The 17,980-nt window shown below is 53.1% G+C and overlaps 1 protein-coding gene across 1 annotated transcript in view; it reads left to right on the forward strand.

The window, feature by feature from the left end:
- LOC142091660 (feather keratin Cos1-1/Cos1-3/Cos2-1-like) overlaps positions 1-11,393 on the forward strand; it is a 44,918-nt gene extending 33,525 nt beyond the window's left edge. The window contains exon 2 of the mRNA XM_075171055.1: positions 10,631-11,393. Within this exon, the coding sequence (XP_075027156.1) occupies positions 10,652-10,966 (315 nt within the window). The 5' untranslated portion in view covers positions 10,631-10,651 and the 3' untranslated portion in view covers positions 10,967-11,393. The remainder of the gene's footprint in view (positions 1-10,630) is intronic.
- The last annotated feature ends 6,587 nt before the right edge of the window (positions 11,394-17,980 follow it).

Consider the following 17,980-nt stretch of genomic DNA (forward strand, 5'->3'; position numbering starts at 1 on the left):
GCATCCTTGGCAAGAGGAGGACAGAGGCAAGCGGAGAACCAGCTTGACATGGGCTGGATGGGAATCTGTGTCCTCTGTGATGCATTTCTGAGACAATGCTGGCAGGCCTTTACAGACAGCCCAGGGGAGGCCATGTTACCCAGAATGGTCTGAGCCCTTTCTGGGGAAGCAAAAGAGCCTTGTGGGAAACACCCTACTCCCCTCCCTGCCTTGCACAGGCCATCTCAGTCTCCAGACGTAGCCACGCTCGAAGCGTGGCTCTTGGCTGCTTTCAGGAGCACAGATCCATAGCAGCCATCGATGAGGAGAGGTGCTGAGCCCAGGCCTCGACTCCAAGCAGGACCCGGTGATCCCGGTGCCGGTGTTGATGCTGAAGTCGGTGCCAGTGCCGATGCCGGTGCCGGTTGGGGGGGGAAATCGCTCTGGGGCCTGAGGCCAGGCAGAGTGGGGCGGAGCGAGGTGGCCCCGTTGGGCAGAGCGGCAGCGCCCCCTGGCGGACCCGTCCGGGGCTGTCCCCCCGCCCCCGACACACACGCCCGGCCCCGCCCGCGGCGGTTCGTGCCCGGCCGCAGCCCCGGCTCCTCTCCCCGTGTCTCCCACGGCGCAGTAATACACCGCCGCATCCACGCGCCGGGGCTGGGCGAGCCACAGGGCGCTGGACTGGCGGTCTGCCACCACTGACAGTCGCCCCGGCGGCTCCTGCAGATCCTTGGGCCCTTTGTGACCGAACACCAGGAATGCGGGGCCTCGGCCCGGGAGCTGACAGTACCAGAGGATGTAGTCGTTTGACTGTATGTTGGGGTGTGAGCAGTTGATGCTGATGCCGGTGCCCTCGGTGGTCTCTGCCGACGGCTCCTGCTGCACCTGGGCTCTGCCCGCAGCCACTGCCGAGAAAGGAGAAGGAAAGGCCAAAGATCGCCAAAGGTCACCCAGCTCTGATTTTCCCAGAGAAATGGTTAGGAAGAGCGGCAGTGAGACAGAGCCGGATGGGAACAGATGGGTAGATATGCTCATGACCAGGGATGGAGAGTGATTGTGGTGTGGGTGTGTGGAGTGAGGGGAGAAGGCTGGGGGGAATTGGGAATGGATGCATGCAGAAATGGGATGAAAGTCAGATTTATGGATGGATGGATGAAGAGGGGAGGAGGAGACAGGATAATGGGTGTGTTACAGTGAAGGAAGGAGGGCTGAATCCAGAAGAAGAAGAAATGCTGAATGCACAGGGGGGGGATGTGTGGATGTATGCAATAATGGAGAGGTGCAGGAAAGCAACCTTGTGCCTACAGATAAGAAGAAATCATAGGGAGAGATGAGAGAGGGGTGTCAGAGAGTAGGAAGAGGGGTTAGAACTGGTAGGGTCCTGGAGAGATGGGTAAAAAGAGGGGTGGACGGACGGATGAAGAGAGGAAGAGTGGAGAGCGAGAGTGGGTGTTACAGTGAAAGAGGGCTGAAATCAGGGCAATAATAACTGCTGAATTCCCAGAGAAAAGAGTGGGTGCATGGAAAGGCAGACGTATATGCAAGCAACTCATAATGCTAGAGATGATGGGAATGAAGGAGACTACGAAGAGGGGATGCGACAGAGCTGGGAAAGGGGGACGAGAGATGGCAGAGAGAAAAAAAAGAGGGAAGAGCTGGCGCTGGGCTCCCGGGGGAACAGCCCGGGCACAGCCCGGCCCCATCCACCACCGCCAGCCCCATGCACCCAGGAGCACCGCGGCCAGCGCCACCAGCCCTGCGCCCCGGCACCGCTGCATCCCTCCGCTCCGCCGCCCGCGCCTTGCTGCCCCCCTCCAGCCCCGGCTCTCTGCTCCGGCCGCGGCGCCTCCTCTCCACCGCCTCCTCTCCTCTGCGCCGCCGCCAGCTCCGCCCCGGGGCTGAGCCCTGCACCGGCGCCGCTCGGGGTCTCGCCAGGGCTGAGAGGGCTCGGTGGCTCTGCAGGGGTGCAAGTTGCTCTCCCGGGGAATGGGCTCTCCCCTCCTCCAGCAAGGACTCCCCAGCAAGAATAAGGCTGCACAGCGCCGGGGGCAGCCTGGGGCAGCAGCAGGGCCCTGCCTCAGGAGATGGACCAGCTTCCCAGAGCCGTCTCCGAGCTCAGGGGCTGGAAACAGCAGCCACTGGTGTCCTGCAGGTGGGAGTGAGGAGGGTGAGAGCCTCCCTTCAGCTGCCCCTCTGCAGTCCCAGCACAATGCCTAAAAGTTGTGTTGAGGCAAAGGCGGTGTGAGGACACACGTGCCCATGGGTGTGCAGGGGTCAGGGAGGGCAGGGGTGAGGTGGGAATTACACAGTCAGAATGTAGGTGAGAAGGGACCTCCAGAGGTCATCTAGATGTTTAGTCTGGAGAAGAGGAGGCTGAGGGGAGACCTCATCGTGCTCTACAACTACCTGAAAGGAGGTTGTAGCGAGGTGGGTGTTGGTCTGTTCTCCAAAGTAACTAGCGATAGGACAAGAGGAAATGTCCTCAAGTTGCGCCAAGGGAGGTTTAGAGTGGTCAGGCCTTGGAACAGGCTGCCCAGGGAAGTCGTTGAGTCACCATCCCTGGAAGTATTTAAAAGACGTGTAGAAGAGGCTCTTAGGGACATGGTGCAGTGGGTATGGTGGTGTTGAGTTGGCAGTTGGACTCAATGATATTAGAGGTCTTTTCCAACCTTAATGATTCTATGATTCTATGATTCTATGGTTCTAGATCAACCCCCTGCTCACAACAGATCCCAGTAGACCAGGTTGCTCAAGATCCCATTCAGTCCATCCTTGAACACTTCCCAGGATGGAGATTGCACGACGTCCCTGGGAAACCCGTTCCAGTTCTTATTTCTTTTAGCCTGTTGCTTAATCGGATTTCTTCATGCCTCAGTTGCTTGTCCTTTGCCTCTACTCCTATTGCTGAGCACTTCCAGTGTCTTGGTGCATCTTCTCTGCCTCCTCTGATTAAGTAGTTGTAGAAAGCAAGAAGGTCTTCCCTGAGACATCTCTTCTCCAAGATGGGCAGGCCCAGTTCTCTCAGCTTCTCCTCACTTGCCATGTTTGACAGTGCCCTAACCCCCTTGGTGGCCATAGTTGGAGTTGCTTCTGTATGTCTTCAACCCGAGAGCCCCAATGTGGAAGCAGTACTCCAGATATGGTCTCACAAGCACGAGAGGGGCAGGGACACTTTCCTGCACCTGCTGGCAACACTTTGGCTGTCACAGCTCAGGATGCGGTTGGTCTTCTTTGCCAAAAGGGCACACTGCTCTCTTAGGTTCAACTAAGGGTCTCCTAAAACCATGCAGCCTTTTCTGTGGATCTGCTTCCTAGACAGTGACTCCCCAACATGTGTGACTGCATGGTCTGGTTTCTACCCCAGACGCAAAACCTTGCCCTTGCTCTTTTTGACCTTCATGAGGTTCCAGTTGGCCCATTTCTTCATGGTCACAACTCTTGGAGCCTGGTAGTCCAGCCAATTTTGCACCCACCTTATCAGCCTCCTAATGAACCCATTAATCCTCAGGAAGTACGGGAGAGGGTGTCAAAGGTCCTTTTAAACTCCAGGTACACACCTCTCCTGCCCTTCCCTTCTCCACCGTACCTGTTACCTCCTGAGAAAGCAATGAGGTTGGCCTTTGGCTACTTTGGAGCTTCAGCTCAGCAGCAGCTCCATGGAGAGGGGAATCAGCCCTGGCTGAGCTCTCCCAGCAGAGCTCCCTGGCACTGATCTCACCAAAGGTCCCTAAGGGAAGGGGGGAAACCCTTGGGTCCACTGCCTGCAAGTAGGACCTGAGCTCAGGCTGACAGACATTCAGGAGGGGAGATGCGTTAGACCCACTGTGCACAGCCCACGTCAGAAAGAGGGTCTATAGTGGACACCCCTGTTGGACAGCAGCTGGCTTTGGGGGATGTGGTCTTGAATCCAATGTCCTTCCCCTCCCAGGGGCAGTTGCTGGGCAGTTGAACTGAGATTCCAATGTGGGGCATGAAGGTCCTTGTGGGCTCAAGTCCAAAGTAGTCATCAGTTCTCTGGCTCTCCTGTGCAAGCCATTGAGTCTGTTCTTCCACTCCCAGCACAGTGATGTCAGGCTTCATGTTCCTTTCATTCAGTACCTGTTTGATCCAAGGTCTCAGTCCCTGCCTCACACACCACTTGGTCAATGAGCTGCACAAGTACATTTGACATTGGCTTGGATACAGGGGGGTCCTGTGTCCCATCCCAGACACCACCGACACTGCGTTGGAAGCAGATCCACTCAGGGATGGCCAGCACATGGTCGGCAGCATTCCTCAGCCTTTCTCCTTGCCCATAAAGCAAAGCCCACCCTTTTCAACTCTCCAGTGCTGCTCTCCAGGGCAGCTGTGTATTGGCCTGGAGAGGCAAGGAGGGGGGACTGCCAGCCATGCTGAGACACATCCAATATCGTTAGACTGAATTAAAGTAAGGATCCAAACTGGAGTGAAACCATCCTTGTTGGGGCCTGAAATAGGCAGCGGCAGTGCGTGAGCTCTGCAGGGGCAGGAAAAGGAGGGCTCAGGAGACCGGGGCTGCATTTCAGGGTCTCTTCCCTGGACAGATCTCTAGCAGGCTGGTGCCATCACCTTTCAACTGCACTCAGGCTCCTTCTGACCCTGGGAACCTGCTGCTCTGCAGTGCTCATGGAGAGAGCAGTGGAGAGTGTCCCTGCCATGGGCAGCACATTCCCCCTGATGAGTGACACACAAGGACATACACACACAGGCTCATGCACACTGGCATGGAATCCTGCACAAATTTGTGCTCCCTGGGCATCCTCACAAACCTGGCTGCTTACAAGTCCACACAAGTAAAGAACACACATAGGAAGACAACGAACCATGGACTCTGCTGAGGACCCTTGGGGACTGGGCAGTTTTAGGCAGGATAGGGTCAAAACCTAGGAGCACAACGCGCACACCTGGGGAGGCAACAAGAAATGACCATGGGGGTGAGCTGAGGAGGGAGAGAAAGACAAGGACATGGCACATCCTCATGCGTGGGAGCCCATGGCATCCAGCTGAGGAACACTGGACCTTCTTCCTGAGAACAGCACTTCAAACAGCCCCACCAGAGTGACCCAGGCTGACATCACTTGCCTGCTCTGGGCTCATCCAGCTCTTGAGCTGAGTCTTCTACTTGCACTACTGCATTCCTGCCCTTGAAATCCTGGGGCCTTTCATGTGAGTGCTCAGGAGAAGCCTTCATCAGGGAATGGGCATGGCACAAACCTGGAAATGAAAAGGCAGCAGTGTTGGAAACCAAAGCACAGCCCATATCATTAGCTGCGATGGTTTGCATTCAAGATGAGCTTCTCAGAAAATTGCTACCTCTCCAAAAGGTGCCTCTGCGACTGCGGCAACGAAGGGCAGGTATAAAAGCCAGCCCAGGTCCTTGCTCTCTCATCCCCTTCTCTTGCCTCCTTCTGCTTGGGAAGCAGGTGAGTCTGGAGCCCCTTCTCCTCCTCTTCAAAGCGAGATCTCTCCTTGATGAACATCTCAGCTGATATTGGCTCTGTCCTGTGCTGGGGTTTGCATGTTCTCATCATGACAGAGGGAAGGGGGGAAGAGGTCTGCTTAGAGAGAGGCTGGGATGTGTCTGAGGGGGCTTTTGGTTTACGAATTAGGAGAGCACCTCTCCAGGCCAGGCTGCTTTTTATTGAGTGATGAATACTGTGTGGGTCCTGGCATAGCTTTCAACTCCCCACTCAGTATTAGCCTTGGCTCCTTTGTGATAGTTTAACCAGGCTGTTCCTCACCCACTCTTGTGCTCTGCTTCCCCTTGCTTCTCTCCCAGGTGCAGCTCCAGGCCCGAGACATGTCCTGCTCCAACCCATGCCTGCCATGCCGACCCTGCGGCCCGACCCCGCTGGCCAACAGTTGCAATGAGCCCTGTGTCAGGCAGTGCCAGAACTCCACTGTTGTCATCCAGCCCTCCCCCGTGGTGGTGACCCTGCCCGGCCCCATCCTCAGCTCCTACCCGCAGAACACCGTTGTGGGATCCTCCACCTCCGCTGCTGTTGGCAGCATCCTCAGCTGTGATGGAGTGCCCATCACCTCTGGGTGCTGTGACCTCTCTGGCATTTCCAGCCGCTACTATGGCAGAAGGTGCCTTCCCTGCTAAAGATGCTGGGAAAGCCCCAAGAAGACACCTTGAGGAACTCAGCATGGTGCTAGTCAGGGGATCAAGATTTTGCATGAGTTTTCAGTACATCTGAATGACTTTGCCTTTCTATCCCTTTGCTTTGTTTGCTTCAGTTCCCCTGGGCAGCAAGGTCCCCGCAGGGCCGGCCTAGGGGGACGATTTGTCTCCTGTCCCTCTATGGGGCAGGCAGACTGACATCATGCAAGAACTTCTTCACAGCCAAGGACCGCAGACTCTTGGCTGCCCCCAGGGCTCCCTGCACTGCTGCTCCCTGCACTGCTGTCCTCTACTTGGAGTGACTTTGTTTCCCTCTTTTGTCTCATTAAAATTCTGCTGCATTCAAGCCTGGCCTCCATGTGCTCCTTCCCTCTGTGGACGCTCCCCAAGCTGCCAAAGGAGAAAGGTGTTGCTATGGGGTGGAAAAGGGTGAGGGAACAAGGAGACCCTTCTCCATTGGGAGAGGAATGGGAGGTTGGGACTCCCTGCAGAGGCTCCTTTTTTGGGCACCATCCCTTGGAGCTGAGGAAGTCATCCCTGGCTGTTCTGCTGCCAGGGACCATCAGGCCTTGCCTTGCTGTGTCTCTGCCCACAAATGCCCAAAGAGGCGGGAGGCCCTGAGGGGTCAGCAGCCCCATGAGCTCTTGAGGAAGGTCTTTAGTCTTGCTATGGCCAGGGTGGCAGGGGGTGGGTGTGGGGCTTCAGAAGGTGATTTGCTTTGCAGAATGACAAGAGTGGTAAAGCAAGGAAGAGCCCTTGGGATGGCCCATAGCTGATATTCCACCTTTGTCTCCTCTCCACCACCCAGTTGAGGGGTCATGCCCAGCACGCATGGGCAGGAGTAGCAGGAAAATGTCGCCCATGCTGCTGAATGCGTTGAGGCTGGAGATTGGAGCTAAACATATGGGAGCTGAGGGCAGTCAGCACAGAAATGAGGCAGTGAAACGGTGTCTTTCTGAGGTAGATCAAATTGCTCTGTTACAGAGCATGCAGGGGAACGTGAAGATCAGCAAGGATGCTCTTGGGTGCACTTCCCAAGAGAGCTGCAGGCAGGCTCAGAGAGATTTTGTGCTCAGGAATTGGCTGCCGTTCTGCGGGGAGAGGGTGTTTTTATGTGTAAATCTCACTCCCTCTGATCGGTGGAAATGTCTCTTGGCAGCTACTACAGTCTCATATCCTATTTCCTGCATGACAATTCAGATGTCTTGACAAAAGTGTACAAGTGGAAGAATGGAAATCCCCACACCTATGTCCTCCATCAAGAGGGAATTATGGCTCATGAAACGTATCTCAGAATGACCAAAGGCCAAAAGCTTTATAAGGGCGTTTCACTTGCATGTCTGAAATCTCGTTTCCCTCATCATACTCTTAATAACCATCATCAAGAGCAGCACAGCTGGACTTCCTAACTCTCCCACACTAAACCTTGTAAGAAGCAGAAGGTACCTCAGGTCCTTCGCAATGATGATGCCATCTGCAGGTCTATGCACACACCTCTTTACAAGTGCACACGTATGAGTTTTTCTTTGAGTGCGTGTAAACTCACGCATGTGTTTGTGCCCATGTATGTGAATTTGTGTGTGCACTGAACCCCCTTCCTGCCTTTCATGAGTTTAGGATGGGCTTCTGAGAGCATTTCCTCCATCTTCTTTCCAGGGACTGAGTTGGGACTGCCCAGTCAACTCCTTGAATACCTTTGGATGCATCCCAAGTGGTCCCGTGAACTTGTGTATGTCCAAATGGTAGGAAGAGCTCCTTAGTTCTTTCTTCCACTACTGTGGGTGCTGCTTCATTCCCATGGAGTCTGCGGGGAGGCTCAGGGATGTGGTAGTCCTGAGGAGAAGCCATATCAGTAAAAACTGAGGAGTAATAGTCATCGAGTACATCAGCCTTTTCCCTGTCATTTGTCACCAGGTTCTCTTCCTCACCGAGCAATGAGACCACATCTACTTAGCCTTCCTTTTGCTGCCAATAGACTCAGAGGTACCTTTCCTCATTCCCTCCCTTCCAAGGTTCCACTCCAGCTGTGCTCTGGCTTTTCCTGGCTCACCTTTCCGCACATTGCAGGGGACCATCCTTGTGCTCTGAGGAGGCTCTCCTTGAAGGTTCTCCAGCTCTCCTGGGAACCTCTGCACTCTAGGGCAGTTTCCCATGGCATCCTGACAAGCAGGTAGGTCCCTGACAAAACAATGATGTGCTCTTCTGAAGTCGGGGGCAGTAGTCATCCTGTTTGTCTTGGTCAGTCCTCTGAGGATCTTAAGGTCCACAGTCTCATGGTCACTGCAGGCAAGGCTGCCCTTGAACTTTACATTGTCCAAGAGTTCTTCCTCATTTGTGAGTAGCAGGTCTAACCGAGCCTCTCTCCGAGTCTGTTCATGGATTGCCTGCATCAAAAATTTGTCTTCCATATGCCCCAGCCATGTCCTGGTTTGCTTGTGCCCAGCCATTTTCCTCCTGCAGCAGATACTGAGGTGGTAAAAGTCACCCATGGGTGCAAGGGCCTGTGAGGCTCTCCCCAACCACCTGAAGAAGGCATCATCTGCCTCCTCCTCTTGAGCAGGAGGTGTGTAGCAGGTATTTAACTCCACCACCACCTGTGCAGAGGGGAAGCGAGAGAGTCTCCCCTGGCGTGCTGCCCCCCATGCATACCGCTTCTACCCCTTGTGCTCTCCCTTCTCTTCAGTCTCTGGGAGACCTCCCCCTCCATACCTACTTTAAACTCCTCCTTCCCCGTTTAGCAGGTGTTGGCAAAAACACTCTTGCCTCACCTTGCCAAACACATTCCACTCAAAGCCTCATCCAACCTGACCTTGAACACTTCCAATGGTGGGGCATCCACAACATCTCTGGCCAACTGGCCAACCAGTGTCTCATCACCCTCATTGTAAAATATTCCTTCCTTATGTCCAACCAAAGTCTACATTTTTTCAGTTTCAAGCCATTGCCCCTTGTCCTGCCACTACAGGCCATGATAAAACATATTTCTCTTTCTTTCTTAAAATGCCTCTTTAGATACTGGAAGACCACAAGAAGGTCCTCCCAGAGCCTTCTCCCCTCCAGGCTGAACAACCCCACCTCTCTCAGCCTTTCTTCATAGGAGAGGCGTTCCAACGCTCTGACCATTTTCGTGGCCCTCCTCTGGACCCTACACCTCTAACAGACTCTACAGAGTCTTCCCACATTCAGTGAAGAGACATCAGCTCACAGACGGGACTTACCCCATCCCAAAGCAGACGTGCACGGTAAATGGGACAAATCAACTTTCTGGACACACTGATACAGCAATTGACCAGTCTTGGCCTCTGAACTCCCCAGCTAGCATAAGCTCACAGCAGGGCCTGCATACCTGGTCACGTGTGCATGGCTTGCTTCATCATGTGATCTGAAGTGAACCCAGAGGCTGTCCCACCATAGTCTACAAACACCTCCGTCCCAAGGCGAAAGCCCATATCCCTGTCCACGGTACTCAGGGACAGAGAGAGAGCAGGCAAAGGGCTTTTGTGTGGGTGGATGGGCTCAAGCGGGGCACCTTACTCTCACCAGCTACGTCTCCCGCTCTCACCAAGCGCACATCAGTCTTCCCTCAGCCACGCTGAACCCTTGGACACAGGACATGCAGAAGATGACTCCGTCAAGTCCGGCACCTGTGCGGTGGCCCTGCACAGTGTAGACAGCTTCTCTTTGGGTGCCTTGAGTCTCCTCAATTAATTCTAGATGACTAGAAGTCTAAATTTGTGTGTGTATGTGTGTTGTCTAAGCCAGCTGTTTAGTTTATCTTGAGTGTCCTTTCCTGGACTCCTCCAGCATGTGAGCTGAGTCCTCTGCCCACACTGACATGTTTTGCAACCGGAAATGCTTGGGCCTCTCATCCTGTCACACAAAAGATGCCTCCACTGGGGAATGTGCCTGGCATAAAGCAGGAAATGAAAAGGCAGCGATTCAGGAAACCAAAACACAGCCCATAGCATTAGCTGGGATGTTTTGCATTCACGAAGAGCTTGTCAGAAAATAAGCACCTCTCCAAGGGATGCCTCTGGCAGCCTGGGGCAGTAGAGGTCCATGATAAAAGCCAGCCCAACTCCTCACTCGCTCATCCCCTTCTCTTGCCTCCTTCTCTGAGGGAACCAGGTGAGTCTGAAGCCCCTTCTCCTTCTCTGCTTTCTCGAAAAGGAGGTCTCACTTCAGTGGACCTCTCAGCTGACACCAGCTTTCTTCTATGCCGGATCATGGGGCTGCTTGTTAGGAGAGAGGGAAGTGGGGAGGAGGTTAGGCATGGAGGGAGGCTGGGACTGTACTGAGGTGGCTTCTGGACTCAGGGGCTAGGCGGTAGATGCATAGGGGCTGGTGGCTCTTTTTTGGGCGTGGCAGGACGAGCCCAAGAAGCCCTTGTACTTCTCGGCACAGCCTCCACCTCCCAGCCCTGCATGTTCTTTGGCTCCCTCATGGTGTGGTGACAGGCTGCTCCTCAGGCATCCCCATGTTTTGCTTCCTCCCTGCCCTCTTTCCCAGGTGCACCTCAGGCCCCGCAACATGTCCTGCTACAACCAGTGCCAGCCGTGCCTGCCCTGCCAGCCCTGTGGCCCAACCCCGCTGGCCAACAGCTGCAATGAGCCCTGTTTCAGGCAGTGCCAGAACTCCACCGTCGTCATCGAGCCCTCCCCTGTGGTGGTGACCCTGCCCGGCCCCATCCTCAGCTCCTACCCACAGAACACCATTGTGGGGTCCTCCACCTCTGCTGCTGTTGGCAGCATCCTCAGCTGTGATGGAGTGCCCATCAACTCTGGGTGCTGTGACCTCTCCTGCATTACCAGCCGCTACTGTGGCAGCAGATGCCCCCCCTGCTAAAGATGCTGGCAATGGCCTCGGATAAGGACACCTAGGAACTCAGAACATGCTGCTGGATGGAGAATCAAACTTTGTGCTGCTGTTTTAAGAGCAGCTGACCATCTCTGGCTTGCCCTGCAAGGGCAAGACTGGAAGGGGCCAGCCTGGGCTCTCGGAAAACACAGCCAATGTCTACCTTTCCTGTCTTCCACTCACCCTTTTTCTCTCTTTTCTTTGTTATCTTGTGCTCCCATCAAACCTGCTGGGAGGACCCAGGAAACCAGCCTGGAGTGATCTGCTTGCCCTTTGCCGGGCAGGTCGACAGATGCCCTGTGGGAACTCTGCCACAGGAAAAGGGGAACAGATTCTTGGCTGCTCCTGCTCCTCCCCACTCTTGGAGTGACCTCATTTCCCTCTTGAGACTCATTAAAAATTTGCTGCAACCCTGCCTGTGTCCCTTAGGTGGTTTTTCCGTCTGCATCCTGACTGCTGATGAAGATAACCATTGCTTTGGAGGGGAATGAGGTGGGGGCACAGGGGAACCCTTCATCACTCCTAGAGGTATTGGAGGGTGGGACACACTGCAGCGCGTCCTCTTTCAAGCACTGCCTCTTGAAGCTGAGGAAGACTACCCTAGTCATGTCACAGCCAATGGCCATCAGTCCTTGCCTTGCTGCAACTCTGCTCAGAAATACCCCCTTGGCCCTGCAGCATGTCATGTGAAGAGGAATCCTGACAGCTGCTGTCCTCAGGAGAGGAACTGTGGGCATGTGGGAGGTCCCAGGGAGGTCAGCAGTCCCACAGACTCTTGGGGAAGAGTGCTCCTCTTGCTCTGGCTGGAGGTGTACTGGACAAGGAGACTCAGAAAAAGACATTGCCAAAGGATGGCGGAATTGGGCATGGGTAAATAGCCTTGGGGATGGCCCACAGTCCCTACTTCACCTGTCCCTCCCCTCCATCACCTGATCTAGGGGCCATGGCCAGCACGATTGCCAATGGGCTGCAGGGACAGCTTCCCCATGCAGCCCTATCACCCTTCAGCACAGCATCTGCCATGGCCCACCTGTTTCCATTTCCAACCTGATGGCTGAGGTGTTGACAAGTTAGTATTGGTATCAGCTACAGCAGGCCACATGCTGGAGTCCCCTGTCACCCCCTGGAGTGAAGGCAGGCCCAGGACAGTGACTGGTGCCCAAACATGCAATACTGCTCTGTGCTGCCTTGTCTTCCTCAAGCACAGCTTTCCTGAGGCCCAGGAACCCTACAGCCCCACAAGTGCCACAACGCAACTCTGGTCTGGAAAAGTGCTGTGTGAGAGGAGATACGCCCGGCTCCTCGGAGACATGGCACTGACAGTGGGGTTTGATTCTGCACTCAGCAGGATCCGTGAGCTGTCCCTGAATGGCACAGGGCATGCAGCAGCCCAACCATAGGGCACATGTTGGAGTGCCTTCCCGCAGGCACCAAGCTCCTTCAGCATTCCCAGAGCCCTGGGGCTGAAGTGGCCCTTGTGCTCTGTGCACCACCGCTGCTCCCCACACACAGGCCGGGTCCTTCCCACATCTGCAGAGTCTGGGACCCTGTGGTGCGGGGGTTTGCCCTCACACAGACTCCACACACCGCCAGCAACACAGCACCAGGACGGAGGACATCGCGTGGCGTGAGGATGGGGGTGCACGTCTCCTCAGCCCAGGTTCTGTGGGAATCAGTGCTGAGTCAGGAGGCAACACAGGGACAATGAGCATCAGGACCAAGGCCACCTAGACCCAAGGCAACCATGGGTCCCAGCTCTGGCTTGGCCCCTTGCCCAGGGTCTCTATGGAGCTCAGGCCTCATAGATGCTGATGCGTTTTGTAAAATATGAAGATGAGCTTTCCCCATGACCAGCTACTCAAAATATGTTTCAGAACATCCAGACCAGCATCTCTTGAAGCAATTTTCATAACTGTATTCTCTAACTAAGACTTACATCCCAAATGCAAGGCTGAGCGTGTGCTCTCGAAGCTCAGCCCACTTCACTCCAACATGTTTTTTAAACGGACACTACAGACAGCAAAGTTTAAAGGGTTTATGAATATAAACCCCCATGGCACGGGGGGATTGGACTAGATGACCTTTTAAAGGTCCCTTCCTACCATCATATGATTCCATGATTTTATCAATATTTTCATTTCAACAGTAAACTTTACAAGGTGTATCACTGGGTTTTAGTGATCTTCCTCTTCCTAGGTGGTGTGAGTGATGCTTCTCCTGCATTACTTTTCATTGTTCCCGGAGAACCCGGTTGTTGTGTAACCCATGACAGAAGACGGGACATTCATCACAGCCATGGCTTTTATAAAAACATTCCAGCCTTTAGGTCTTCTCAGATGGGCCACAAGTCTGAAGGACACATTGGAGTAAACCAAGCAGGCTGGACCCCTTAATGCCATCTCTATTGTATACAAACCTTCCCTTGTGGTCTCAAGCAGAAATATGCTTGTGCTGCCCTTGTTTACCTACGAGCACCTGCGCATTCTTCCAGTACTGTGGGTGCATATTGTCAGGCACTTCCTGAACAACAGGGCTGGAGTCCTCAAGAGGCTCTGCTTCTCATGGGTAAATACTTTTGTAGAGTTGCCCTATACCCCTTAGCTTTCCTGTAAGCCACCAAAGCTGGTTTCTGGAGAATGTCCCTCATTTCAGCATCCAAAGAGTAGACTGTATCAGCCCTCATGTTTTCCCTCAGTGGGTAATGGCAGCACCCATAGTTGCTCTGGCCGATTTGCAGGCAGTGATTGCAGGCTCACTAGTCTTCCCCTAGTATTAAGGTAAGTGCAATCACTGAGCAAGGGGAGGGGAGGGGAAGGGAATGGAAGGGCTGAACAAATGTTAAAGCATGTTATTAAGGGCAAATGCCTCTTAAACACTGACAGGCACGGAGCACCAACCACCTCTCCAGGAAGCCTGTTCCAGTGTTTGAAAACTCTCTCTGTAAAGAAATGCTTCCTAATGTTGAGTTTGAACCTCCCCTGACACAGCTTTGAACCTTTCCCACGCATCCTGTCACTGGATACCAGGGAGAAGAGACCAGCACCTCCCTCTCAGGAAGCTGTAGAGAGCAATGAGGTCGCCCCTCAGCCTCCTTTTCTGCAGTCTAGACAAACCCAAAGTCCTCACCCACTCCTCATAGGACATTCCTTCCAGCCCTTTCACCAGCTTTGTTGCCCTCGTATGGATGCATTTGAGTACCTTGACATCCTTTTGAAATTGTGGGGCCCAGAACTACACACGGTACCCAAGGTGAGGCCGCACCAAGGCTAAATACAGCGCAATAATCCCCTCTCTTGACTGGCTGGTTGTACTGAGTTGATGCACCCCAGGATGCGGTTTGTCCTCTGGGCTGCCAGGGCACACTGCTGACTCCTGTTGAGCCTGCTGTCAACCAGCACCCCCAGCTCCCTTTCTACAGGGCTGCTCTCCAGCCACTCCTCTCCCAATTTATACTTGTGTCTGATGTTACTCCACCCCAGGTGCAGAATGCGGCATTTGGACTTGATGAATTTCATGCCATTAATGATTGCCCAATGCTCCAATTTATCTAGATGCCTCTGCGAGGCCTCTTGTCCCTCAAGAGAGTCAACAGCACCTCCCAGTTTGGTATCATCAGCAAACTTGCTCATGGTGCATTCAACTCCTGTATCCAGATCATTGATAAAAATACGGAATAGAACTGGCCCTAGAATTGAGCCCTGAGGAACACTGGTGGTGACTGGCTGCCAGCCAGATGTAGCCTCATTCACTACAACCCTTTGAGCCCTGCCCTTCAGCCAGTTCTTCACCCAGCGCACCGTGTACCTGCTCATCCCACAGTTGGACAACTTGTCCAGAAGGATGCTGTGAGGGACAGTATCCAAAGCCTGACTAAAATCCAGAAAAACTCCATCCACCACCTTCCCTTCATCCATGAGGCTGGTGACCTTATCATAGAAGGATATGAAATTAGTTCAACAGGACTTTCCCTTTGTGAACCCATGTGGATTGTGCCTGATGATTGCACTGTTCTTTAAATGCCTTTCAATAGCACGCAGTATGATCTTCTCCATAATTTTTAGCATCATAGAATAGTTCCAGGGTTGGAAGGGACCTTTAAAGATCATCTAGTCCAACCCCCCTGCCGTGGGCAGGGACATCTTCAACTAGATCAGGTTGCTCAGAGCCCCGTCCAACCTGACCTTGAATTTTTCCAGGGATGGAGCACCTACCACCTCTCTGGGCAACTCTTCCAGTCTTTCATCACCCTCATCGTAAAAAATTTATTCCTTATACCTAGTCTAAATCTACCCTCTTTTAGTTCCTGCAGTCATGGTCCTCCAAGTCATGGGCAGCCCAAGGTGTATATCAGTATTGTTAAAGAATGCGGCAAAAAAAGCATTGAACATCTCCTCGTTTTCTTTGTCTTTATTAGTCAGGTGACCATGTTCAACAAGTATCGGTCCAATGTTTTCTTTAGACCTCCTCTTGCTAATATCATACTTAAAAAAGCCTTTCTTGTTGTGTAAAACAGCACTGGCCAGTTTCAATTCGAATTGAGCTTTGGCGTTATGTGTCTTCTCCCTGCATATATGAACCACAGTTCTGTAATCGTCCTGCAAAGCCTGACCTTCCTTCCAGAGGTTGTACAATTTCTTTTTCCTCTTCAGTTCCGTGAAGAGTTCATTGTTCAGCCAAGCTGGTCTTCTGCCCCACTTGCCTGAGACACAATGGAATTGCCTGCTCCTTTGTATTTAAATGGTGGTTCTTAAAAACTGACTGCAACTTGTAGAACTCCTAAGAGCAGATTGCCAGGGGACAATCCCAGGATGGAAGCTGGTAACTTCTGTCACCAAGCAGAAGGCTCCTGCCCCATCTAAGGGCTTACAAGTACAAAATAGGTTCACCGCCCTCTAAGTTAAAAAGGAGCCACATGTGTCTTGAAGCCTTGTTTTTTTGAAGAAGATCAAGAAAACAGGGCTTAAGCAGGATCACCTCTAGCAGTTGCATGCAAGCAAGGAAATGCCTAGAAGGCATCATTGTGGAGAAATCCCTAAAACCCTTTCTAGGAAGACATAGAGGCTCTTCTGGAACTACAGGCTGGGAAGACAAGTAGGGGGACTTGCTCTTTCTGTGTGAGAACAGTTAGAGTGCATGGAGCTCTGCCTGGGGATGGACGATGAGGCAACTGAGAACATATTGATAAGCATTAAAGAGAAGAGAGGTAAGGGTGACATTGCAGTGGGTGTCTGCTACAGGTCACCTGACCAGGCAGAACCAGCGGATGAAGCCCTCTACAGATAGGAGGAGCCACACATTCACAGGCCCTGGTCCTCCTGGGGAACTTCAACCACCGCGATATCTGCTGGAGGGACAACACAGCAGGCCATAAGCAAGCCAGGAGGTTCCTGGAGTGCAATGGATGACAACTTCATCACCCAAGTGATAGAGGATCCAATGAGGACAAGTGTTCTGCTGGACCTCATACACACCGAGAAGGGAGGGCTCGTTGGGACTGTGAAGATCAAAGGCAGCCTGGGCTGCAGTGACCATGAAATGGTGGAGTTCCTGAGGGGAGCAAGGAAGGTAAATAGCAAGCTCCCAACCCGGGTCCTTAAGAGAGCAGACTTTGTTCTCTTTAAAATCTGCTCAGAAAAGATCTGTGGGATAAGGCCTTTTAGGCAAGAGGGGCCCAGGAGAGCTGGTTAACATTCAAGGACCACGTCCTCCAAGCTCAAGAGCAAACCATCCCAATGAGGAGGAAGTCAGGCAAGCATGCCTGGAGGCCAGCAGGGATGAACGAGAAGCTCCTGGCAAAACCAAAACACAAGAGGGAAGCATACAGGAGGTGGAAGCAAGAACAGATAAACTGGGAGGAATAGAGAGATGCTGTCCAAGCATGCAGGGATGAGGTTAGGAAAGGCAAAGCCCACATGGAACTGAATCCGGTGAGGGGTGTCAATGGCAACAAGAAGGGAATCTGTAAGGACACAGGTGACAAAAGGAAGGCCAGGGGAAATGTGGTCCCACAGCTGAATGAGTGGGCCGTCTCTGATGCTGCACAGCCTGATTACACTGGACGTGGAAAGGCTGAGGTGCTGAATGCCTTCTTTGCCTCAATCTTTACAAGCAAGATGAATTTTTAGGAACCCTACGTCCTTGAGACCAGGAGCAAGGGAGACGTGTCCTTGGTGAAAGAAGATAAGTTCAGGGAATACTTAAGCAAAGTGGAGACCTCCCTCAAAAATTTTACATCTTGTAGGCAATTGCAACTCAGTTTTTTGGAAGTCAAAAGTCTTCCCCTGATTGTCTGTGTGCCAGGCCAAGAAGTGATTTTTCTCTACAAGCATCCTGCTGTCCACCCTCTAATATCCCAGTGGTAGAAGAGGGCCCACATAAATTTGATTTTGAACAGCGCTGAAATAATGGGGGAAATAACCTTTGCAGCCATCAATATCCAAAGCTTTTGGGGAGGTCCACTTAGTTTCAGGGTAAAAGATTAAGAGTCTACGAAAACCAGCAGTGCATCCCCCCGGCACCCTACAAGTGATCGCTGGAGTGACCCTGTTGGGAGGGAGAGAAAGACACGTCCTTCATGCAACGGAATGTCCTCATGCAAGGAAGCCCTTGGGTGACCAGCCAAGGATTGCAGGGCCCCTTCCTGCCCATTCGGCCACAGGCAACCTCACCAGTGTGCCCCAGGCCAACATCCCTTGCCTTGCGCTACACCCATGCAGCACTTGAGCTGAATCTTCTGCAGGCACTGACACATTCCTGCCCCATAAATCCTGGAGCCTCTCAATCCCAGCACTCAGAAGAAGCCTCCATGAGGGAATGTGTACGGCATAAGGCAGGAAATGAAAAGGTAGCATCAGGAAAACAACCAGGGCAGGTCGCGTGTACACCCCCTACCCCGAAACAGTTCCCTGCACAGCCCAGCAGTTACACAGATGTGAAGGACTAAGGCAACTCACAGATGGATGTAGAAATTAGCCTGGCCAGGCCACACATCACAGGGCCCTC

The sequence above is a fragment of the Calonectris borealis genome, chromosome 22 (genome assembly GCF_964195595.1).
Source record: "Calonectris borealis chromosome 22, bCalBor7.hap1.2, whole genome shotgun sequence".
In the NCBI taxonomy this organism is placed as follows: domain Eukaryota; kingdom Metazoa; phylum Chordata; class Aves; order Procellariiformes; family Procellariidae; genus Calonectris; species Calonectris borealis.